The sequence below is a fragment of the Corythoichthys intestinalis genome, chromosome 8 (genome assembly GCF_030265065.1).
Source record: "Corythoichthys intestinalis isolate RoL2023-P3 chromosome 8, ASM3026506v1, whole genome shotgun sequence".
NCBI classification, from domain to species: Eukaryota; Metazoa; Chordata; class Actinopteri; order Syngnathiformes; family Syngnathidae; genus Corythoichthys; species Corythoichthys intestinalis.
Genome location: NC_080402.1, coordinates 21538458 through 21564088, shown reverse-complemented (window position 1 = coordinate 21564088; position 25631 = coordinate 21538458). Strand labels below are relative to the sequence as shown.

The window sequence follows — 25631 nt, the reverse complement described above, 5'->3', positions numbered from 1 at the left end:
ATGCACAAGCACAAATGCAAATACAGCATTCATTTACATACTGAATACAGTTTTACAAAGTGGTGACAAGCATGCCGCCTCTTTGGTGCTCCTGCTTTTCAGGGGCGTGATGGAAGAATAAAGGGGGCAGGTACTTGCATTAATAAAGCACAGTGTGACATCACACTGTGACCAATTTCAAAGAATACCGTTTGCGGAACGGTTTCCCTCACAAATGTGATTGCAATTTAAAAAATAAAACTACAGAGAAAATACACATTAACCAGGACACACTCCATTTCATTTCTTTAATTGTCTCATTAGACGCTTATAGGGATCTAGCCTTAACTATCTAACACAAAGCACAAAAAAGTAATTAAAAATGTCTTCTTTCCTAAAAAATGTCTTCTTTCCTGTGTCTACTAGTTACATTTTCTCTTCAAACATGAGCATCCATCTTCTCTTAACATCATGAGGATCAATCACAACACACAACAATTCACATTCACAACTTATTCTATTCTATTCTATTCTATTCTATTCTATTCTATTCTATTCTATTCTATTCTATTCTATTCTATTCCATTCCATTCCATTCCATTCCATTCCATTTCATTCTATTCTATTCTATTCTATTCTATTCTATTCTATTCTATTCTATTCTATTCTATTCTATTCTATTCTGTTCAGACAAATTTGAGTATTCATTGAACCTAAATCTGCATGTTTTTGGAAATTAAGAGTAAATCATACTAACCATGGTCCAGCAACCTCCCGTTTCCTTGTGGCCCATACTACCCCAAAATGTATGTTGTACATACACTGTTGTCTGTAGCTGAAGCTATGTAAAAATGCAAAAAATAGAAACATTCCGATTTGTGTTGAGCCAGGGATTAAGGATGACTATGCTTTTGAATGATAAAAGCGGTACGTGAATACAGGATGCAAAAGAAGGACCCACAGTCAAAGAACAGTTTTCCAAACCTAAATGTCAGGATCTGCCACAAAATACAGGGTGTTTTTCTTTCATCTGTCATTGCAGTGGAGGAGGAAGCAACTGTAGTTTACTAATAGGTTTTGAACAATTTCAATCTTTCCAGATTGACATTGTTAATATAAAAGAAACTCTATTACAGAAGAATGTCTTAAAGATCCGCCCAACAAGAGCAACAAATGATTTTCATTTCATTTTAAACAAGTTTGCAATCCTTTTACTTTCAATCTGACTCAAAGCATTTGCATCAATTTTGTATCGCCTCTTGAGTAATTGTCACAGGAAATTGCTCTGATTATTTTTTCTTTTGCTTTTATGCAGTTTTAAAGCAGTTTTTGAAATGTGTAATTGCTGTCATGAAGCCAATACAAACTTTAAATGATTCAGTAGCTGGGGAGAGGGGCGTTTGGGCTTTCCTGCTGAAGCTGCTGACCCCGTGACCCGACCCAGGATTAAGCGGTAGATGATAGATGGACTTCTGACATTTACACTACCTCATTTCCTGAGAACTTTTTTATCGAAAATTAAGAAAGATAATGACATGCATCGCCAACAGATCAAATTCCTTTGCAGATTTTAATGATACTCCATCAGATTCTACTCTCATTAATGCATGGTATCTTTTATAAAAAGTGGTTGAGATAAAGTATTCAAAACAAGTTTGAGCTTCACGTGTGTATTGGACTGTGTAATTCTGGGTCACTTCCAAAATCATCAATCATCAAAGTTGGAGTTGTTATTGGTTGTTCTAATTTTAGTTACTGATATATTACAATACAGCAGTGGCCCAAGCAACAAGCACGCTGAAGTTAAAGGACATCATGGGGAACCCGTGCATAGGCAGACAAGGACTTGGATCCACCCGCAGTGGGGCAAGGCAGACCTAAGGCAGAGAAGCCATATGGTCCAAGCTGAGGTCCGACACTTGGAGGAGGAAAGGCGGAGGGCGAGGGCTGTGGAACTTGGACTACAAGGAGCCTGGACAAAGTGGGACCTGCCAGAGAGGAAAATCACGTGGGCTGAGCTCTGGAGACTGGAGCCATTTCGTATCTCTTTCCTGCTACGATCAGTGTATGACACCCTACCGTCACCATCAAACCTCCACAGATGGGGTATGAGGGAAGACCCATCGTGTAGGCTTTGTGGCGGGAGAGGAACCATGGCGCACATACTGGCAGGTTGCAAGACTGCTCTCAGCCAGGGGAGATACAGATGGCGCCATGACAAGGTCCTCCTGGCACTGGCAGATCTTGGAGCGGGAAAGGGTCAAAAAGCGGCAGACCAAGGCAAGACACACGCCAACTATCCAGTTCATTAAGGAGGGGGACAAACCACCAGCCTCCAGGACAATCAAGTAGAGCCTCCTGCAAGCGGCACAGTCGTGGGAGATGAGGGTGGACCTGGGAAGGAAGTTATTCTTCCCCCAGGTTGTTCATACTTTGTTGAGGCCGGATGTGGTCATCTGGTCAGAGGAGGCAAAGAAGATCATCTTGATCGAGCTGACTGTACCATGGGAAGACGGGTGCGAGGAGGCTGCGGAGAGGAAAGCAACCAAGTATCAAGACCTCATCCTTCAATGTAAGGAGAAAGGATGGCAAGCTTGGCTCTTTCCGATGGAGGTTGGCTGCAGAGGTTTCCCAGCACAGTCAGTATGGAAGACACTTACTGCCCTCGGAATTGCAGGACGTGAAAGGAGGGCAGTGGTCCGTAGGTTGGGGGAGGCTGCAGAAAGAGCATCTTGTTGGCTTTGGAGTAGGAGGGAGGAGTTAAGCTGGGGGCCAGGAGAAGGTGGGCAGTGACTGGCCATCACTGCCGGCCCGCCAACTGGAGGGCGTCGTGGTTCAGGGTCGAAACGCCCAATGAAGGTTGGACACCACCTGACGACACCTTCTCCTGGCTGAAAGCTACAGTCATTGTAACGTGACTGTAAGAGGTAGCATCGATGTAGATGTATTCATTAGTTGTGCAGTAGTTTGTTTATTTATTTTTAGATTTGTGGGATTGTCTGCTAATATTTTGAACTTTATTATTTAATAGTTTTATAATGGATAAGACAGCACATAATTTGACACAAGGTTTAGGCTTCCCACTCTATCTGTGCAGCCACATAGATGGTAAGTGTCAAAGTCAAAGCACGTGAAGTGGCATTGTTACATATTTCACTGTAGTTCAATGGGTCGTCTGTGCAGTGAGAATTTCAATGAACCTGATTGAATTCTTCCTGCAGATACTTGAATTTTAAAAGTATCCTCATGGTGTGATCGCAAAAAAGTTTCCAAATATTCAGGATGGTAAAACTGCAGGGCACATTTCATTCCCTGCGTGCAGAAAGTTCACATAAAACAACAGCTGGAGCTAATAGTGTCTTTTATTGTTCAGCAGATATTACACTGCATTGTTTATACAGCATACGGTACAGAATACAAAACAAGTGGAAGCTACTGATCTAGTTCAAACATGAACGCTTTACAAATAAATGATTTGTTTTGATCTATACAACATTTCTATGTATGGCATTGTACACTGCCAAAATCTTATTAGACCAGCGTCATCTTCATTGTTCTTTGCTACTGTCCACTGATTGAAGTGTTTCCCTCAGAGAAAGGTGCAGCACATATACTCTCAAGACTTTGATGTTGACAATAATGAGGTGTTGGGCTGGTCACCAAGCAGCTAATGCATATTTCATTGGAATTATCGGTGTAGTTTGGATTCGACATCTCTAACACAAAAGTTAGCCATTTGTTTTTCCCTATGAGAAATTCTTCAAACACTTCGAACTAAAATCAATGAATTTTGGATAGTGTCCAGAAAGTGATTCATACACATATATTTGACATATTACGTATAGTAATGGATCATAATCCAGCCTATTCTTTATAAACCATTATTTTCTCAGTAATTATCAATCATACCGGCAAAGTCCAAGTTAATGCAACCAGTGGATCTATAAATAACGAATGCACAATACGGTGCAGAAATAATAATAGATTTCCTCACCCGCTTCTTGTTATTTCTGTCATGCTTAATTTACTCTGTCTTGAAGAAAGAATTCAAATACTGTAGTTGTTTTTCGTGATTATTATTTCAGTCAATAGCTAATGCAAACAAATAATATCTCTCGCCATACAGTATATCAATCATTAAATAGTTGTCAGTAAATTTGGCTATCGATTAGTTGTTAAAAAATTGATATTAATCTAATGATTTGTACTGCATGCTTGCATGCTACTTTCACACATATTCTGTTCTTCCACCTAGAGCAGGGTCCCCAAACTATGGCCTGCGGGCCGTATACGGCCCGCCTCCACATTTGGTCCGGCCCCCTGAATTAAAAAATTTTTTTTTTTTTTTTACAATAATGTTAATAATTTAATTCCTGGCTTTTTTCTGTAAAGAACCCAGAGAGTGTATTATATTATATTATATTATATTATATTATATTATATTATATTATATTATATTATATTATATTATATTATATTATATTATATTATATTATATTATATTATATTATATTATATTATATTATATTATATTATATTATATTATATTCAGGGGTGCACATAATTTTTTTGCCCAGGTTCTCAGAGGAGGACCTGGAGATGTGACTTGGTCCTCATTGAGCTTGAGAGCCGACCCGCCTGATGCGATAAAATTATGACAAGCTTTACTTACAGCCAATTACCTTGAATTAATTATATAAACAATTAACGCTTGATTAACATCAACTGGCACAACAAAATTGCCATTACTTTGAGGTGAAATGTAAAGAAATAAACATAAAAGCACCAATTCAAAATAAAGGGCATTCATACGCGGCTCTCACATTAACTCCAAGCCTTTGTAAAAATGGGATGTCCTCCTCAAACGAGCTCATTGAACGTGCATGTTTAGCTTTGTGAAATGCGAGCAAAAACACGTTTGTCAGCGCATGGCGCTGTTCTACAATAACTTTATTCCGCCACTTGTCCATAGGGCGAGTGGGGTCCTATCTGACATAGATAGTTTGCTTAATTGCCACATGCTCTGTTTTTTTCGTGCTTTTCAAAGTTTGGATGGCTAAAATTCTTTGACCCTACATAAAATGCGCTGCTCTTATTAGCGACATTGGGATTCTCACGGCAAATGTTGCACCACATTTCCGTGCGAGCATCATTTGCTTCTAGCCATGGTACCTCCTGCAGCCACTTTTCAGCAAAAGTCCTTTTTTTCGGTAGCTCCGTTGATGTCTCTGTCGTCTGTCTGTCTTTTGACGGGGGTGGGGGATCACGGAAATAATTACTCAGTGGGGCCGAGAGAAAGTGATTTTCTCGTGTCCGCCGCAAATACAGTTGTCAGCCATTGGTACACAAAAGCGTATTGAAGCCGTTGAGGGCCAGCGCGTTTGTCTATGTCTGATACGCATGCGCGCATGCGGACCACTTATGTGCACCCCTGATTATATTATATTATATTATATTATATTATATTATATTATTTACTTTTGTTCCGGAAGAATCCAGGAAGGGTTATTCTATTGTGGCTTTCTGAAAAACAATATATTTTTACATTTAGGCACTCCTGCAATCGTCACACCTTTTCTGTTACAAACTGACCCCGGCCCTTCATCAGAGAAGGGAAAAGTTATGTGGCCCCCACAGGAAAAAGTTTGGGGACCCCTGACCTAGAGGCTGATTCTCCAGTGTCCACAAAACCCAATGACATTCCTGCATCCAGGTAAGACATTCATCGATCATGATTTTCGACTATTCATTTATACTGATAGTCTTTACCCCATTCATATGTGTATTCATTCATTGTTTTAACAACAACAAATAATAAAAATAATAACGTGTGTCTTTTTTAAAATGAGTGAGAGTCTAATAATAGCATGCCCCATTTGAATGTTTACTGAATAAGGCCTATTTGATCCTGACTAAACCAATGTTAAATTAACAGCAATAAAGTCGCATTTGATGTTATAAATCATAACATCAAATGCTTTAATTCAATTAAAAAAAGAGCCGTTTTTGTTTTCATCTGTTACAGAGGTTCTCTCAGTTAATCCCATGTTTGACATAGCTGTTGAATGTTTTGTTTTAAAATCATACTGACCATCATCAAAAGATTATTGTATTACTCAAACAGATACTCACTATATGAATATGAATAGGCCTATATGAAACATGGGTAACAACTAACAACATCGATATTTTACATTTTTCACTGCTATTAATTAAAATAAATAAATATAAATTAAATCCTCAGTATATAAAGATAAATTTCCTAAATGGACGGATGGCAGCATTAATACATTATGATATAATCTCTCACTACTTCATTCATAGATTAAAAAATAATCAATAAATTAAAAAAAAAAAAAAGAAAAGAATACGGCGTTTCCGGCACTTCCGGGTTAAAAGCCAATAACAGCGAAAACAGGGTCACGTGGTCATTGTCTCAGCAAAATTGTTGGATCTGTTTTGCAAACAACAAGGTGAGTTTTTAAATCAGAGTTTGTTTAATTACTGCGCCCCCGGTCATATCTGCTTACCAAGACTATGAATTTAGCAGTAAAAAAGACCTCATTGTGCTTGTTGTAAATTCCAAACTCCTACATTAATATTCACCCCGGGAACAAGTACTAGGACCACTATGTTATGTGATAATTTAAATTGACCATTTTAAAAAACCAAAGTGGAAAAACACTCGAAATTGAATTAAATGCGAGTATATTTGCTACTGTCATCCAGTTAGTACTTTGGATTTACTTCGGTGGACAATATTTTTTAGTACTCAGATTAAAATGGAAATGGAATTTAATACAGCATTATTCATATGTCCGTAACCCTCTGATTGAATCGTTACGTCCACGAGACCCTTATAAATTGAAGTATTACTTAAATATAAGACATTTAGCTCTCTTCCGTTTTACTGAATTGAATTTGCAGCCTGGTGATACATTAACTTACTGTTATTCATACATGCACGAAACGGACGCATGAATACTGATACAAGAAATGGCGTGGAATTTTAATCTGCACTATTTGAGTTCTGACTCACACAATGGGAATACGTACTGCAATAGGTGATACATTAACATCAGCAAACCAGCGATATATATTGTGCTGCCATGAGTCACAACTGAATTAGCTGTAATGATGTTGGACTCGACCATTTTACACTTTTCCTCTTGGAACATTCATCATGAACAAGCCAAACCAAACAAAATGCTCACTTGACAGGAGTTTCAAAATGAGGCTGAACCTAGCATTGTAACAGTTAAGAAATCTTTGTAGGTTCCATTGTAATAATGTATACCATTAAAATCTTAAAACAGTGCCTTTTATTTTATTTTTTAAACAAAACAGACCTGTTGTTATTTTTCTGTGCTCTTGTGTTCATACAGCGGCTGGAAGCAGTTTGCCATGGGCCGCTTGGAGGGGAAAGTGATTGTGTTGTCAGCCGCTGCGCAGGGAATTGGACGTGCTGCTGCAATAGTAATGAGATTTAATAAGTATTTCCCACTGATATGTAACACATTATCTGTTCACAATGTTTATTTAATTCGGTGCTGTACTTCTGCCAATGTTGTTTCTAGAGTTAATGCGACAAATGCAACTAACTGTATGCTAGCAACAAGTATTAATTTTGTGTCATTATGTGGTTTATTGAGTAAACCATTTCAAGTGATAAAATATACCTATGTACCCCAACGGTACATTTTTTGTGTGTAAATGGCAGCAATTTGAAACAAAGCTGCTGGTGGTATATGTGTTTTTTTCGCATTACACAAAGCCATTATCATGCAACAATAACAGTTTTAGTATATGACATCTGTTTTATTGCTTTGAATGGCATTGCTGTAAGGAAATATCATCCACACTATGTGGTCGTTTGATTCTGTAGGTCTTGGAAGAAGCCTTTTCATGTCATAGAAGTTTTGAAAAGTCATTCTCAATATTGGTCAATTACATTCAAGCCAAAGCAATAGCCTCATGAAAATAGGCAAAATTGTTTTACAATATTTCATGCAGTTTGAAGAATTTAACACTGAAAGCATGTCCTTCCACAACCCTTTGCTCAAATCACATAAAGTCCTGTATTGTTAAAAATTAGGTGTGTTAGTGATCTGTTTAACATTTCGATGTAACTTTGAGGATGCTGTGTCAAACTACATCTAGTAATAACCACCTGTCAGGAGAGGGGAAACAATGAGGTATTAAGTTCATAGATTGGTATCATGTGCCTATAAAAACCCCATCATTAATGATCAGTGTTGTTAATCTTAGTATAAAAAAGTAGATTGGTATCATGTGCCTACAAAAACCCCATTAATAATGATCAGTGTTGTTAATCTTACTTTAAAAAAGTAATTAATTACAGTTACAAATTACTTCTCCCAAAAAGTAATTGCGTTAGTAACTCAGTTACCTGAATATAAGAGTAATTAGTCACTTGACAAAGTAACTGGTGATAATTTTAATGTATTTTTATTTTTTTTTCCGTTAAAAAAAAAAAAAACATAGGTCACACTATGTGACGTTTAAAAGGTTTTTGGGACAATTGGCCCAAGCCCAATTCTTTACCCTAATTTACCCTTTACCCTGAATCAACCTTTAAAAGTTGTTAAAATTGCTCCCATTATTGCATTAGTTCCCTTCGGTCTACTTTTGACATGTGTAAGTTTTAAAACTGTTTCATCATTTAAAGATAGAATCAAGTCAAGATTTTGCCGATTTAGGAGTATTTTAGATAAAAACTTACTTAGGTTTGCTCAGAATGTTCTCTACAACAGAGCCTTCCTAAGAAGTTTACTGCTTTAAGATGGCGGCTGTTTACTAACGCATCGAGTTCCTATATTGTACATGTTGCTAACGCCGCTGTGTCTGTCATTCCCCATCTAGTTCTATATTTATGTGATCTCTACCATGTCTACCATATCATGTGGGCGTAGTTTGTAGGCTATCGGCTACAGTCAGGTATTATCGGAGCCACCTAGCATCGCATTTGCTCGGCGTCACAACTTTTTTGCCTCCTCCCCACTCCTGCTATTCTTTGTTATCTCGGTGAGTCAGTCTCCCTCAGACTTTTCTCACGTCATTCAACCAATTTAGTAACGCATAGTAATGCACGCCTTTCCATCCTCAGTAACGGTAACGGCGTTGCCAAGATGAGAAAAGTAATTAATTAGATTGTTCACTACTGAAAAAAAATAACGCCGTTATATTGTAACGCCGTTATTAAAAACACTGTTAATTATTCATTTTAATGTCACCACTCTGCCTTGATATAGTAACTAAAATCTGTCTGGGACATGCAGTATTAAAAGAATAGATCCTAATACCGTCAAATTAGAATGTTGCTTTTTTTTCAATATGTTTTTCCTTTGTGAAGCTACTGTATCCTAATTTTGTTTTAAATTGTCAGGCCTTTGCGAAGGAGGGGGCTCATGTCACTGCAACAGATATCAATGAGGAGAAGCTCAAGGAACTGGATAGTATTCAAGGTAGAGACTGCAGAGGAAGGTCTTTTATTGCCATCTGTTGGTAAAATACTGTGTTGCAGTGAATAACTGCATCCATTACTTAAATTTTTCACCATCACACCAGAAGGTTGCACTTGCAATTCCCTTAAATAAACATTTATCATTTTATTTTATCTCTTCCTGAGCAGGGATTAGAACCAAAGTGGTGGATGTGACCAAAAAGGACCAAGTGGAGGCCCTGGCTAAGGAACATGACCACATTGATGTTCTGTTCAATGTTGCTGGGTATTTTACTTTTTTTACAGTTAAAAAAAACATTGCTGAATAGTTTCCTAAACAGAACAAACTGTTTTTTAACTACTTGAATTTGAATTATTGATGCTATCGGTAAATACAATAGTTATTTGGCCAGTGATTCTCAAGGTGAATCTCAGTGGCGCCACCAGGTGGTGGCCACGGCCACCCCTAGAAACCGGTTGGCCACCCCACTGGCCACCCTGCTTGCCAGTATATCGTTAGATTGTTGTAGCATCAGTTATGCATTTCATCCCAAATGAATGCATTCATTTTGTTTTGTTAAATGTAGGGCTGTCAAATTTATCGCATTAACAGGCGGTAATTTTTAAAAATTAATCACGTCAAAATATTTATCGCAATTAACGCATTCACGGTACGACTCATTCACGCATTGCCGCAAACAGCCTACAATGGTGCCGTTTTACATATATACAGAGATAAGAGGCAGTGTCAAGTGAGTGGAGGAGATACAAGCATTCATTTGGGCCCTGCTTTCAATTGGCAAAAGCTTTCTCATCTCTCACACAGCAACTATAAATATTGTGGGAAGAGACGTGGGGAAGAATGACAGGAGTTGATCTTTTTCTAAATACCCTGTAGTGTACCCAACGCAGAGAAGATATAGCATTTGCAGCCACCACACACAGTCATGGTTTGCACCACTTCCCATCATGCATTTGGGCAGAACAGTTAAGTCGCTACAGTATCATTTACTGAAAGCTGAACAAATACACTAGATGGCAATATTTAGTCACGATATACAAACTCACCTTTATCCTTTAAGAATTACAAGTCTTTCTACCCGTGGATCCTTTCACAGAAAGAATGTTAATAATGTTAATGCCATCTTGTGGATTTATTGTTATAATACAGTACTTATGTACAGTATGTTGAATGTATATATCCGTCTTGTCTTATCTTTCCATTCCAACAAAAATTTACAGAAAAATATGGCATATTTTAGAGATGGTTTGAATTGCGATTAATTACGATTAATTCATTTTTAAGCTGTGATTAACTCGATTAAAAATTTTAATCGTTTGACAGCCCTAGTTAAATGTACACCTTATGCCTAATGTATACATAACACAATAAAACAGTTGTGGAACTCAAAATGTTGACTGGACAGTTATGGACTATGCACATTAAATCATTAGTAACATCAAATATTACACAATACACCAAAGTATATCAGTAGCCGTGTCCTTAAGTCTTTCCGATAGTTTTCCCCTGACCTTTTTACTGCAATAATATAATGAAAACCTGAAATTATGGCTTTTAGTTTTGGCCACCCCAAGATTTTAAGTGGCCCCATCTGGCCACCCCTATGAAACATTTCTGGAGGCGCCACTGAAGGTGATGTGCTCGTCCCACCACTAATATGTGGGCTACTACTAAAAACAACACTGGATAAAATGTTCAAACTCTGCACATTTTTACAGTAGTTTAAGCATTTTGAATCAATTATAATACAATCTAATATGAAATATTGAACATCAATTAATCTTGCAAAAGTTTTCAATTGTCAATGAAGACCTGCATCAATCGCCACTTGACTGGGTTTGTTTTTTAAGGCTTCCTCAGTTCTGACTAATGGTAAACATTCAGCAGGCCCTTTTCTTGTCATTAGCATTGAAGACTCCAGACAGTAAATAGTCATCAGGATTATCATAAGACTCAGAGGGAATGTCCATTGAAAAAATAAAAGTTGGACTGAACAAAAGCTCTTCAAAGTATCTTAAAACAAACAAAAAATATTCACACAGACACCTATGGATAAATTAGAGAATCAGTTCATTCCTGTAGCGACATTAAGCAGAATTAGCCTAAATACAGTGTAGTGTCACTCCTGTAGCCATCATGCTGTTGTGCTAATATATCCATCTCCCACATTACTACGTATCCAAAATCCCCACCTTAAGGTTTAACCTTCCCTTGACCTTTGCTAAATCTCCTTAACAAATGTCAGATTGTCACATTGAAGGAGATTGAAGTAAGATGTGTAGCATACAGGGACACCCTATTGACAACTACTGTACATAAATGTAATAAGTACTTTTTTCTACGTTATATGCTTATTTTTTTAAAGAGCTAAATGTTGTTTCCCATACTGTACACTTGAATGAGGATATAAATGTTATTATTTTTAAAATCCATGTGTCATAATAGGTTTGTACACCATGGCTCAATCTTGGACTGTGATGAAGCTGACTGGGATTTTACCATGGACGTGAACATCCGGAGCATGTACCTTATGTGCAGAGCCTTCCTTCCAAAGGTGACCTTTGCCCTTCTCACTAAATTCCTAATCCATTTGTTTGACCCTGTTCCAGTGCAGCTGTAAAATGAATAACGTATGCTTATTTATGAGGGGTGCTTATCTATGCCATGAAAAGCAGCAACTGCCCAATCACAAATCCAAATTATAGTGACCAAAATGAAAGTTGATATTTATTTTTTATACCAAATAAAATGTACATACGCTGAAGCAAACATTTATGACATTCTATGTCCCTGACAAGACAAATGAAAAGAGCACTCAATGCGAATTAATCATGCAATTGATTTTGTAATTGCAGATGTTGGTAAGAAAGTCTGGAAACATCATTAACATGGCTTCAGTTGCATCAAGCATAAAAGGTGAAGGTGGCTCAGAGCCACTTGTGGAACAAATGCTTATTTAAGTGGACATTAAGGCACTGTTGTATGACCATGTTAATCCTCTTATGCCAGATACCAGCTTTGCGGGCGCGTGCGTGTGTGACATATGTTTCCTTGACACAGGTGTGGTGAACCGGTGTGTGTATAGCACTTCCAAGGCGGCCGTGATTGGCCTCACCAAATCGATAGCGGCCGATTTCATTGAGCAAGGCATTCGCTGCAATTGTGTTTGCCCTGGTAAGACAAAGACATGTAGTACCAAAAAAAAAAAAAAAAAACTGAAAAAAAACCCCAAAAACATTTTAATATTTTGAGAACATTGTATCTAAAATACATTAGCCTATATTCTGTATGAATAAGGCTTTCACAACTTGTCTAGAGACACTCTATAAAAGAAAGTTTTATTAGTTTTTTTTTTTTTTACTTAATTTGGAAGTGACTATCTGCAAAGAATAATCAGGAAGACAGCCTTTTGAAGCTCTGTGAGCTTCTATTTTTTCCCTGTCAGGTACTGTGGACACTCCATCGCTGAGAGGTCGAATCCAAGCTCAACCTGACCCAGAACAGGTACTGGTAATCTTATGTTGTATATATATATATATATATTTTTTTTTAAATCTAACATTCTGATCTACTGTAGATACCATAGATGGAACTACACACTTTATTCCCTCTCTCCAGGCTTATAGGGATTTCATGGCCAGGCAGAAAACAGGCAGGATGTGCACAGCTGAAGAGGTGGCATACCTATGTGTGTACCTAGCCTCAGATGAGGTGGGTATGCTATGGGAATTTGTAGCCTTAGAAGTTGACCTGAAACTACATTGTTTGAAAAAAAAAAAAAAAAAAAGTTATTTCCATTGTCAAACGAAAAAACGAAGGCACAGCCCAAAATTGTAAAAGTAATTGATCACATTATTTGTATTATTTTTATCAGCAGTTCTTCTGTTCTTGAATGCACTTCCACAACGGTTTGAAAGCTTAATAGCTATCACGCTGCATTAATTACATAATGTACACTAAATTTGGCAAGTTTCTCAAAAACAAGATATTTTGTTGACAAACTTCAGGAACGTTAGCGTTAAACTAGGTTAAGTCTATTTAGAGCAGTACACTGAAACTCTGCATCCACTAAACTTAATTCAGTGTAGATGAGAGCATGACAGCCAAAACCTTCTCAAACTGTGTCTGACCTGCATTAAGGGACCTAGACGATTCTTGAGACGATTCAAGTTTACCATGCCACTTCAAATTCATTGTACTCACAAAAATGGCAAAGCCTAAACAGGCAAAGGCTTATTAATGGGCTAAAGTTGAACCAAATGCTACATGAGATAAAATCGAAAAATGGAAGTCTTATGTTTACTTTTGAGACACACTGTATCGAATAAATTATGATAAATGCTAGAATGTCACCTCCTTCACAGACACACTGGTGTTTATTTATTTATTTTCTTTCATTTAGATCCAATTAACCTTTATGGATTGAGATATTGTAATCAAATTTCATCCAGTTGTGTAGATGGATGCAGCCTATATGTTTAGTGTGTGTTTTCTCCTCCACAGTCGGCATATGTAACTGGCACAGAGCAAATCATCGATGGAGGTTGGAGGCTTTGAAGAGTATTAATCAAGCTTGTCCTAGTAGTTCTTTTGTAGGGGCTACTAGAAGACTGGAAGATTTACTGTCATATCACTTTTTTATTACTGATTTTTTTGTGAGGCAAAACATACAGATTATATCAAAATACAGCCAAATTCACTGACATTTATATCAGTATAATAAAAATGTGTATACATTTGAAGGTGTCAAACTGATTAATGTACGTATATGATAAATATTCATAAATAATATTGTGTGTACTTCACGTCCCCCTCCCAAACCTGCACCAATGCCACACAGAAGAGACTGGACATCACTAATCCCTCTTATTAACATTACTCTCCCGGCCAACCAGCCAGAGAGGCTGGCAACGTTGGTTCTAAAGCTTTGACAATGTCTATGGTTTGAGGTAAGTTTTTTTTTTTTTTTTTTTTAATTGAACAAGAATAAATTAGGAACTTCAAGCGAGTTACGATGAAATCGAAGAAGTTTTCTGTCATGAGGTGATCATAAATGCACTAAAAACAATACCCAATTCAAACTGGTATTTTGCTAGACATTGTGCTACATTGGTGATAAGTACTTGTTGACGCATATGCGCTTAGCACTAAAGAAGTGAAGTGTAGTGATTTAAAATTCGATAAACAACTCTGCTGCTTGATACTTGCTGTTTCGTGACAAGCTAATACGCTAATTGGTTTTCACTGTTGCTAAAATCACGCAGACAGCATAACCATTGGTACAATGTTGAAATCGTAATTACAAACCGAAGGCATCAATACGCTTTTGAATACGGCAATGTCCGATAGAGGATCTATAGGGACGTTGTCAATCAGAAGGTACGGATTCACAAAATCGTTAAATGACGCAAAGCTAGGTGTTAGCAGTCAATGTACCACGCCCTCTTCTCTGACGTAGTGCTAGTACTATACACTATTAACCCATTCAAGCGAAAACAGACCCTCTTGTCTCAAACAAGCCAGGTTAGCCAGGTGTTAGCAACTTAGCATAGCCTATGTGTACTGAAAACAGAGGAGGTGGACTTCGGAAGAAAAATCCATGTTCACCTACTTCTACTCCTCGCTGTGCCATATGGCCAAGCATGTAAGCATCGATTAGTGTGGTCTCTTGACAATATTGGATTAACCAACTGTTTTTGGCAGCGCGTGGTTGACAAAACATTGTCTTATGGGATACTTGATACAGTTTATTGAGTTAAACATTAGTAATAATAATGATAAAAAAAGATTATTAAAATATTATACTGAACATTGCAAAGCCCTCAACTTATACCTGCAATTTATCGTCCCAGTCTGGTTGTTTTCTAAGAAAAAATAAAAATGCATCGATAAGCATAGTTTTACTAATTACAGACCAATTACTCTATTGCCTCAGTTTTTAAAGATCTTGGAGACACTTCTCAGTTCTGGACTTGAAAAGTTCTTGGAAAAACATCAAATAATAAATGTAGGTCAGAATGGTTTTGGAACTCAACAGAAAAATTACAAATTGACCAAAACAAATATGCAGATTGGTATTTTTGCTGCTCTAAAGAAGGCCTTTGACACAATTAATCATTCCATTTGATTTGAAATATAAGAAAAATATGGCATTCATTGGGGAAGCTGGTGAGTGGGTGAAGAGTTATCTAACAGGTAGGGGAGCAACATGTAAAAATTGGGCATTATACTTCAGACAAACTTGGTATTTCGTGTGGATTTCCAAATGGGTCAGTGTTGGGGCCTAAAATTTTCAAAATGTGTATATGAATGATATTTTTAATGTATGTCAAGTAGTGAAACTCATCTTGTTCGAAAATGACACTAATATATTTTACAGTAGTAACAGACTGAACTTGTAACTACAGTAAACAAGGAACTTTTTTTTTTTTAATGGATGATATAAATGACTATTATTCTACAGTAGTAACGGACTGAACTTGTAACTACTGTAAACAAGGAACAATTTTTTTTTTAATGGATGAGATAAATGAAACTAAAGCAATGGTTTTTGGTTATATAAAAATGAATTCTGAACTACCACTTAATATTGAACGCAGCGTTGTTTTCGTCAATGATGACTATAACAAAAACATTTCGTCGACGAACAATTTTTCCATCACGATAACGAGCTAAAAACGTGTCTTGGGGACCAAAACATAAAGACACGAATGTCAGTTTTCGTCTGACGAGACGAGAATAAGACAAAAATGCACCATAATTTCTGTTTCATGTTCACAATGTGTGACATTTTATGTGTAGTTAGCCTGCATCGTAACAGTGTATGGTTGTGTCACTCATGTGACGTACTTCAACTCCCCAACTCAGTCGCTAGTGTCCTCTCCTGTCTCTCCATCGCTTGTTTTGAGACACACATCCTTAGATTTGTCCTCTTATCTTAGCAAGAGAGCATAGTATTGACGTTCGTGTTAGGATCACACTCATGAGCTGTTCCTTCAATCTATGTTGCTTAAATTTCAAGACCTTGTCAACTATAACACATCTATGATTCAATATAAAGCTTTTAACAAAATGTTACCTGCAAATTTGCAGGAAAAAAAAAACAAAAAACCATTTGACAAAGCTAACAATTTGAGAGGATTTGAAGAGCTGACGTTGGGTACTCGTAAAAGTTTTTGGGTGTCTGAATGTGGAGTGAAACTCTGGAACCAAAAGTCTGTGTTTACAGTATAAACTGTGAAAATATTCAGATTTAAATCGCGATATAAACATTTGATCTGGTTACAGTATGGTCGGGGAGGGTTTTAAATGTACATCAGTGTCATTTTACTATTGCTGGTATATTGTCTACTACTATTGTTGGTATATTGTGCATTACATTTGATGGTATATTGTCTTCCAACTTGCTGTTTGAGAAATATTGGCCTTGTACGCGATGTTTTGCCATTCCTAGTGTCGTTCATTCTTTTCCATTTTTGGTTAAACTTTATGTTACTATGTACCATAATTCCTATAAACAAGTTGCAGGAAAATATATATGTGTGTTATAAGTGAGAACCGGTGTGGAATTTAATAAGTTGTCTTTATTCCATTCATTTTCAGGCATTTGTTTTGTTTAGTTACTTGTAATGTAAACACGCTGAAAACTAATGAATTGTATGTGAGTCATAATGACAGCAACTGCCTCAAATGAATGAGTGTATTTTAAAAAAAGAAGAAGAAAAATGTACGTTACCCACTCGCTCTTAGGTTACTAAAATTCACTGTGGACGTATTGGACATGTTGGGGGGGGGGGGGGGGGGCATTGATTTTCTTAAACGTGATCAAAATCCACTAACTCTTTACATTTCTGTGTTATTGGAATTCAAGTCGGAGGTGGACACATACAGGTTCACGTGTTGGAACTGTCCCATCTATGGTCAGCTATCCCGCACAGCTAAATGGTATGTGAGATAGAAGAGTGAAGCAGATATACTGTAGATGACTACCATGGAGGAAACCCGGTCCAAACCTTCTACACCGGAGCCGAGTCCCGCGCCAAGTCCGGCGCCAAGTCCTGCACCTAGTCCTGCTCCCAGTCCGCTGCTGGACAGAATCCCTTTGCCATCAGGGAACCATGTAGAGGTAGTTTTAAATTTTATTTCTTATTGAATAGAAGAATGTTGTGTTGTTGTTGAATGTTTTCTGTCCGTTTTTTTTTTTTTTTTTTAATTAAAAAAAGGGTTTCTGTCAATTGTTGTTTGATCATCTGGTCAAGTCAAGTTTTCCTTGGTATATTTTGAATGTGGAAACAAGAAACAGAAACAATGGTATATGAAAGCAATTAAACCTGTAAAATACAGTAATCTGCAAAATTCTGTAAAAACATGTTACTATTTTCATTGACGCTCATGAAACATGTAAGTTAATGTTTTGTTTCATGCTCTCTCACTCTTTTTTTTTAATTTATTTTTTTATTTTTTTCCACAGCACCTGAGTGTGAACCAGATCCAGGTAGTGGTGCGGCGTTGTTCCAGTCCAAATGTTACAGAAGAAACAACCTATTTTCTTCCTCGCCACCCTGTGGTGGATGCTGGCACCAACACAGAGCCACCACTTGTCTGCTGCCCCTTGCTTCACAGATTTTGCCCTTGTCCTCCGAGAGGCCTTGTGGCTTCTGTCATTACAAAAGGTAAGTCAAGGTACAGGGTCTGTTAGGCATGTGATCTATCCCATCATTGATGATCTATGGCATTCTCAAAATAATTTCTTAAATTTTAATCAGTTATAGTATTGAATAAAATGCATCCATTGCCTTGTGTCTTCCTCAGTACTCTTGGCGGCAGTGCTCTTCGGAGTGGTTTGGTCAGTCACAGAGGACGAATGTCTTCCAGGGGGTAACCTATTTGGCATTACAGTGCTGTTCATCTGTGCAGTCATTGGTGGAAAATTAGTAGCTCTGATCCGGCTACCCAGACTTCCACCATTTCCTCCACTTCTTGGTAGGAAAATTAAATCTTGAGGACAATATAGTAGATAGGAAGACTAGAAAAAATTGATTTTTTAGATTTTTAGTCCTTTAAATCCAAAATTGTTTTTCTTCGGTTGTTCTACATTTGTCATCCTTGTGCAGTTGTGGTTATCATACATTTTTAAATTGTTGAACTTGAAGTGCCTGATACTGAAACTTCAACAACTATAAACATGAACACCGTGGGAGGGTTAGATAGTCATCTGTATCTTATTTCCACTTCCAGGTATGCTGCTCATGGGTTTCACGCTAAGAAATATCCCAGTAATAACAGATGGTGTGTACATTAACTTCAAGTGGTCCGCCTCCCTCAGGAACATTGCACTGGCGGTCATTCTAGCCAGAGCCGGTTTGGGTTTGGATCCCTCAGTAAGTACTAGTTTAGTGTTGTGGCACGTAAAAAAGTTTTTTTTTTTTTTTTTTTTTTTTAATATATATGAACGCTAAGTACCGCAAATGGGTAGAAAAAGTGTGCTTTTTCACAACTTAATTCTTTTTAAATCAATTCAATTCAAGTGTACGGTAAATTAGAAAGATGGCTAAAGATGCATCGATAAATACTTACAGTAATTTATCCACAAGCCAAATTTACTGTTCTAATAATCTCCACAACAACACAAGACATTAACAGGATGAAACACATTTAAAATCAAAACAGTATGTAAAACTAGGCGACCATGGAAATTTTTTCTATATTATTCCCATAAAAATGTAATAATATTCACAATTCAGTGCAAAGTGTGTTTTGCAAATGAATAAATAAATAAATACTGTTTAATATAACAAATTTTTGGCACATGTTTTGCCAGGCTCTGAGGAAGCTGAAATCTGTGTGTTTGCGTGTGGCAGTAGGGCCTTGCATCGTTGAGGCCTGCACTATAGCTCTTGTCTCCCATTTCCTCATGGGTTTACCATGGGTGTGGGGCTTCATCCTTGGGTAAAGTTTTTACACCTCCCTCTCTGTGTAACTGCTTTATTGAATATGTTAGAATGTACACATCCAATAAATGGGACCATTTCGTTCACTTTGCAGCTTTGTCCTTGGCGCTGTGTCTCCAGCAGTAGTGGTCCCCTCCATGTTGCTGCTGCAAAAGGATGGTTATGGTGTGGAGCAGGGAATCCCCACGGTTTTAATGGCAGCTGGCAGCTTTGATGACATCCTTGCTATAACAGGGTTCACTACATGCTTGGGCGTGGCTTTTGCTACAGGTAAAGGAAAAGGATAAAAGAAATATAAATATAACACAAAAAAAAATAGATGAGAATGGTACTTGCATTATTTTATTATTATTTTTAATTATGCATACATTAACATATAACATTTGAGGACGTGTTATATCGGTATGAATACCATATATACTTTTCTTGTAAATCTTTCTCTTTCAGGTTCCACATGGTACAACCTTTTGAGAGGTGTGCTGGAGGTGGCCGGTGGCCTGCTTGCTGGGATCCTTCTTGGCTTCCTCATCCAGTACTTTCCCAGTCTCGACCAGGTAGATGAGTATCTTGCAACATAACTTCATTGAGACCAGACAGTTACAGTGTATCACAGAAGTGAGTACACCCCTCGCAAGTATTTCTTTTCATGGGACAACACTGACAAAATTACAATTTTTTGTAATTTGTCAGCCTATTAGTGTTCAGACCATACGCCACACTCTACATCAAATTGGTGTGCATGACTGTCACCCCAGGAGGAAGCGTCTTCTGAAGACGGTACACAAGAAAGCCCGCCCGTCTCATCAGACTATAGGACATGGTTCCAGTAATCCATGTCCTTTGTTGATATGTCTTCAGCAAACTGTTTACGGGCTTTCTTGTGTACCGTCTCCAGAAGAGGCTTCCTTCTTGGGTGACAGCCGTGCACCCCCCACTTCTTCAATCTCTGCAGCAATGCTGACAGCACTCCTGTAACGAGTCACATGACATTTTGGAGGGAAAATGACAAGCAGTACTCAATTTGGACATTTAGGGATGTACGTAGTTTCTAAGGGGCGTACTCACTTTTGTTGCCAGGGGTTTAGATATTAATGGCTATATTTTGAGTTATTTTGAGGGGAAAATAAATGAACTCTTTTCTATAAGCTGCACACAGACTACTTTTCATTGTGTCAAAGTGTCATTTTGTCAGTGTTGTCCCATGAAAAGATATAATTGCGGTAAGTATCTGCAGAAATGCGATGGGTGTACTCACTTTTGTGATACACTGTACTTAGGTCTGGAAAGACAAGGCTTCATTCCAAGCAAGACTTCCTACACCGGTGACTGAAAGTTTTGAAAATGCAGTTTAAAATGAGTAACAATTCAATTAAAAAAAAGAAAACCATGTAAATAAAACGCGTTTTCCTCCATTAAATATCCACTATCTTTTCTGTCTCAAAGTATACTTTATTTTATCGAAAAATGCAGCTTAATGAACTACAATAATCACTTTATATTTGTATTCCTATGAATATTATGTCCCACAATGCAGTTTTTTGGGTTTTTTTTTTTTTTTTGGGGGGGGGGGGGGGGGGCAAACTGATTTACTGAAATGAGGCTGAAAACGCATATAATTTGTCCTCACCGGTTGTTGTTTTTTTGTTCTTGTAGAAACACTTGGTGATGAAACGTTCCTTTCTGGTACTTGGCTTGTCTGTCTTTGCGGTGTTTGGCAGCGGTGTGGCTGGCTTTCCTGGGTCCGGTGGCCTCTGCACTCTAGTACTGGCATTTCTTGCCGGTCTCGGATGGGGTACAGAAAAGGTAACCTACAGTATTTTACAACTTTTGGTATTTTAATGAAATCTGTGATTGTGATCAGTGATACTTCACCTATTTAGCTGCGTGGCAGGGGCAGCAGAAAATAACATGATATCCTCTGTATGTCTATGTTAAGGCACGCGTGGAGGAAGTGGTGGGCTGGGCATGGGATGTGTTTCAGCCGCTTTTGTTTGGCTTAATTGGAGCAGAGATACGAGTGTCACAGTTGGACGGACACGTAGTTGGTGAGCGCACCTACAACATCACTCAACATTCTTCTCAACATTCCTTGAAAATGAAATTTTAATGTTGTGTTATATTGGATGTTGGAATTGTGATGGAACATAATTATGACAACTACTCAAGTGCAGATGTTTTGAAATTGATAAATTTTTTTGTCATCTAAAGTAATGCCGCAGTCACTTAAATCAGGCCTATTACCAGACATTATTCTTAAGGGGGGGGGGCTTATGAAATGCATTGGGGGGCCAAGAATTATTACCTTACTCCTATATTTTGTATATGCCTACAGTACAGGTAGTCCCCGGGTTACAACGTACCCGATTTACGTGATTTCGACTTCATGACGCCGGAGTCTCGTCCGCCATTTTGTCTCCAGTCGTTTTTTTTTTTTTTTTTTATAAGTCGCGTAAACATTACCTTATTGTACCTCACAGTATCTTTTTTTTTTTCTTTTCATTTTATTAACACGACTGTTCTACCCTTTGGTGAAATGTGTATTTGACTATAATGTTCACTTTTGTTTTGTGATGCATGCTTTTATTCTAGTGCAGGAAGCGTAAAGCAGGTAATACTTCTGTACGCGAGTAAGCGCCCGTTTACACACCAAGAAGAACGTATTTGCGCACAAGAAGAAGTTGCGCAGCCGAGTGAGAGAGAGAGGAAAGATGACAGTTTAGCTCACTGTCTAGCTAGGACTTAACTCCAGCGTCTTAGCGAGGACAGTACAATGACATATAATACATGTTTTTGAATATTGTAGTTATTTTGAGATTAAAGGGTATTTAAAAGGCTAAGTCCGACATGCGTGGAAATTCGGGTTACGTCGCCAGCGTAGGAACAGAACTCGTTCGTAACCTGGGGACTGCCGTATACGCATTTTGTGCAGCACGTAATCCTCATATCCGAGGCAGGTTTGCTATTCCTAATCAGCTGTGAACGTTGTTTTAAAAATGAAATAGAAAAGTGTCCACATTGGGATTCAAACCTGGTAGCCAAAGATTTCTATGTGATGCAATGTGATATGCTATCATCACATGCTATTATCACATTGCACGCATTTAAGATCGCTGCCAGAAATGTATCATTTGGATATGCATATCTAAGGTGTAAGTTGGACAATTTAAAAGGTTAGGCAGAAATGTCCCGTACATTATTTTCCACTTAGGCATTTGGGAGTTGATTTTTGTTTTCCCTACATAAGAGCTTGTTTAACATCTTTGAGTGTGTGTGGGTGTGTTGCTTTGGTGGGGGGGGCTGCTTACTGGGTGCTGGCATGGTGCATTTAGGCCCGCCCATCATGACAAGTCTGGCTTACATACTGTATGTCTTCATGTGCAGGTCTGGGTATAGCTTCTCTACTCATTGCCCTGCTGGTTCGGCTCCTGTTTACCTACGTTTGCGTGTTGTTCGCCGGCTTTAATATTCGTGAAAAGCTGTTTATTGCCCTAGCCTGGATGCCCAAAGCCACTGTACAGGTATTCTATTAAGTCCCACTATCACCATTTTTTCCACTGTAATTAAATGATTGAATCTTGTCAAAGGGTATTAAAGAATGTAAAATTATACAGACTCAGACTTAAAAATGATACAATCATGCTATTTTTACTAGTAATTTAATTCAAGCTTATGTTAGTTGGTGAATGAGAGAATGCAGGGATAAATAGTATATCTATTTATTTATTTAATCACTAGGCAGCCATTGGCTCCACAGCTTTGGACATGGCCAGGATAAGAGAAGACACGCAGATGCAGAAGTACGGCATGGATGTGCTGACTGTGGCTGTACTTTCCATCCTTCTAACGGCACCAGTAGGAGCCCTTATCATTGGCCTTTGTGGTCCATGTCTGCTGCAGAAACCAAAGAACTCAGCCTGTGGTGAGCGAGTCAAACCGAATTTATCAGCCTTTTTCTTAGGTAGGTAATGTGTGAGCAAAATTTTCAACTAAACTAGATCCCACCTCCTTTCTCCCCATATTTGTAACATATATATAGTTCCTAAATATTGTATAACTGTAGCTTGGCCCTCCGACTTTCAACCACTGCAATAATGTAAATGCAGAATAGTTTATTTAGGGGTAAAAAACACTCAACGCTTAATCCTGGAAAATAACTAGTATTCCGAAAACAAACTACCCCCTCAGGGAAAATGAAGACACCCTGAATTCTAGACATTTTTCGTTTCCCCATTAATGTCACTGGTAATTTGAAATATCAGTCATCCTCAGTAACAAATACTAATTTAAACTGGCAAACACAGACACATTTCGCCCATATTTGACTGAATATATGTCACAGCTGATCACCGAAATCAACCGTAAATTTTTTGACGTGCAACAAACACGATTAATTTATAGGTCCAGCCCTAGGTAGAATTCATTTCCCTATTAATGTCATTGGTAATTTGAAATAGCACTCATCCTCAGTAACAAATGCAAATTAAAACTGGCAAACACAGACACTTTTTTCCCATATTTGAGTGAATATATGTCACAACTGATCACCGAAATCAACCGTAAATTTTTTCACGAGCAACAAACATGATTAATTTATAGGTCCAGCCCTAGGTAGAACTCAGACTACATAATTTTCTCGAACTCAAAGTAGAAAAAAAAGCATAACACAAAATGTCAGCAATCATTGCTTGTGCTCCCTCTGCATCTCCTCCAGGCACTGCGGCAGGTGATGAAGACAATGAAACGCCAGTCACCTATGAAAGCACTCTGTGATATCACCAGTCTCAATGAGGGCAGCAGTGAAAATCCTCACTGTTAAGCATCTGTATCTATTCTTAAGAGAACATTCAAATCAGTTTTAATTTCAAACAAAATAACTGGAATGACATGTCGGATATGTCAGCTGTCGTTTAGCCACCGAGTGGCCTGGTCCGTCTGTTCTCTCCCCTGCAGGAGCTCGCGTGTGAATGACTTTGTATTTATAGGCACTGGTGATTTCCAACAACTGACCCACATCTGAACATGTGAAGGGTCATGTTGAGTACGAGAAAAAGTTTTTGTTTAGTGTGAATTTTTTTATCATAATTCAGTGCAATAGTTTAATGACTGGTTGTTGTCAAAGGGTCCCTTCCATCCAAATCTTTTTTTTTTAATCTTTTATTTTTTTAATAACATAGGTTGCATCCATACAGTATGTTGATCACTGGATTTTTCGGACGATAAATATTTTTTTTCATAGTTTGTCGAGGGGTGCGATTTATACTCCGGCGCACTTGTATGTGAGATTACTAAAGGGTCTACCCGACCAAAATGACATGTTGATTCTAGTATATTGTGGCGCTCACGAGACAGTTAGGGACGATTTTCACTTTGCTAAGCAAAAGAACAGGCATTTCACATCCATGAACAATGACATATAATGGCTGGTCATCAACTCAAATGTCATGCACAGTCACAGTGTTACAACAAAACTGAAATTATCACATAACAAACTAAATAGCATAACTAGCAAGCAATGAAAACACTGGAACAGTAACTAAGAAATAATGTCGCACAGAACATGAACTTTGAACATTATTTGCCGAGTGCCACAATGTATACGGAGAGGCATGAGACTGTTTTTAATGGTCTGGTCACTAATGACCTGCCCGTGTGCTGCGTTCTGTTTAGTGAGCTGTTTCTTAGCCTATGTCTGCACATCGCAAGGTATTTTGCAAAAAGAAGAACTTTTTCAACGGTTTAGTCTATCATCCATACGCACACACACATTTTGGGCATTCAAAACGAGGATTCTCAAAAACTCCGTCCAAAGTGAAGATGTACCAATTTTGCATTTTTAGCGCCATCATGTGGACACTGACAACCGAAGATTGAACTGTAGAAACGTCCCTGACTGTGACAAACTTTGTTCCTTTGTCACACGAGACCAGTGTTTGCATTTGGAGTAGTGTATTTATTAGACATGTGCTTTTTGCTTCAATTTATTTTCAAACTCTTGCAATGCTTCATTTTGAAGAACACATGTGAAGGATGGCGGTGTAATGGACAATTATTTTTTCGTTATGAATGTACTTAAAAACGAATGAATGCGGTTGGCTGTGGAAGCTTTTTTTTGGTATACAAATGTGCTGGTGTGGGTGTAATTATTTTTTCTGGACATATTAGGGCAGGATCCTTGGTTTGGGGGGGGGGGGGGGGGGGGGCCTGCTAGGTGTAGACA

The 25631-nt window shown here is 38.0% G+C and overlaps 2 protein-coding genes across 2 annotated transcripts; both read left to right on the top strand.

Annotated features, from left to right (window-relative positions):
- Positions 1 to 6383: 6383 nt before the first annotated feature.
- On the top strand, positions 6384 to 14115 carry bdh2 (3-hydroxybutyrate dehydrogenase, type 2). Its single transcript, XM_057844160.1, has 10 exons — positions 6384 to 6452; positions 7365 to 7455; positions 9386 to 9464; positions 9632 to 9728; positions 11910 to 12018; positions 12320 to 12380; positions 12525 to 12638; positions 12910 to 12968; positions 13083 to 13175; positions 13968 to 14115. Exons 2-10 carry the CDS (start codon positions 7384 to 7386, stop codon positions 14019 to 14021), a joined length of 738 nt encoding a protein of 245 aa, XP_057700143.1. The 5' UTR covers positions 6384 to 6452; positions 7365 to 7383; the 3' UTR covers positions 14022 to 14115.
- A 3330-nt stretch (positions 14116 to 17445) lies between these two features.
- On the top strand, positions 17446 to 25603 carry si:dkey-162b23.4 (sodium/hydrogen exchanger 9B2). The gene is made up of 12 exons (XM_057844159.1): positions 17446 to 17589; positions 17935 to 18136; positions 18276 to 18446; positions 18702 to 18844; positions 19285 to 19412; positions 19509 to 19684; positions 19862 to 19968; positions 21068 to 21217; positions 21351 to 21459; positions 22796 to 22932; positions 23150 to 23333; positions 24126 to 25603. The coding sequence occupies exons 1-12, from the start codon at positions 17446 to 17448 to the stop codon at positions 24182 to 24184; spliced, it is 1710 nt and encodes a 569-aa protein (XP_057700142.1). The 3' UTR covers positions 24185 to 25603.
- Positions 25604 to 25631: the final 28 nt, after the last annotated feature.

Bases quoted from the DNA above. Each gene is read 5' to 3' on its own strand.
- bdh2 (XM_057844160.1), top strand. From the start codon at position 7,384: ATGGGCCGCTTGGAGGGGAAAGTGATTGTGTTGTCAGCCGCTGCGCAG. The intron at 12,381-12,524 runs GTGAAGGTGGCT...TCCTTGACACAG, and splicing joins AGTTGCATCAAGCATAAAAG to GTGTGGTGAACCGGTGTGTG. The intron at 13,176-13,967 runs GTGGGTATGCTA...TCTCCTCCACAG, and splicing joins TGTACCTAGCCTCAGATGAG to TCGGCATATGTAACTGGCAC.
- si:dkey-162b23.4 (XM_057844159.1), top strand. From the start codon at position 17,446: ATGACTACCATGGAGGAAACCCGGTCCAAACCTTCTACACCGGAGCCG. The intron at 21,218-21,350 runs GTAACCTACAGT...GTCTATGTTAAG, and splicing joins TCGGATGGGGTACAGAAAAG to GCACGCGTGGAGGAAGTGGT. The intron at 23,334-24,125 runs GTGAGCGAGTCA...CATCTCCTCCAG, and splicing joins ACCAAAGAACTCAGCCTGTG to GCACTGCGGCAGGTGATGAA.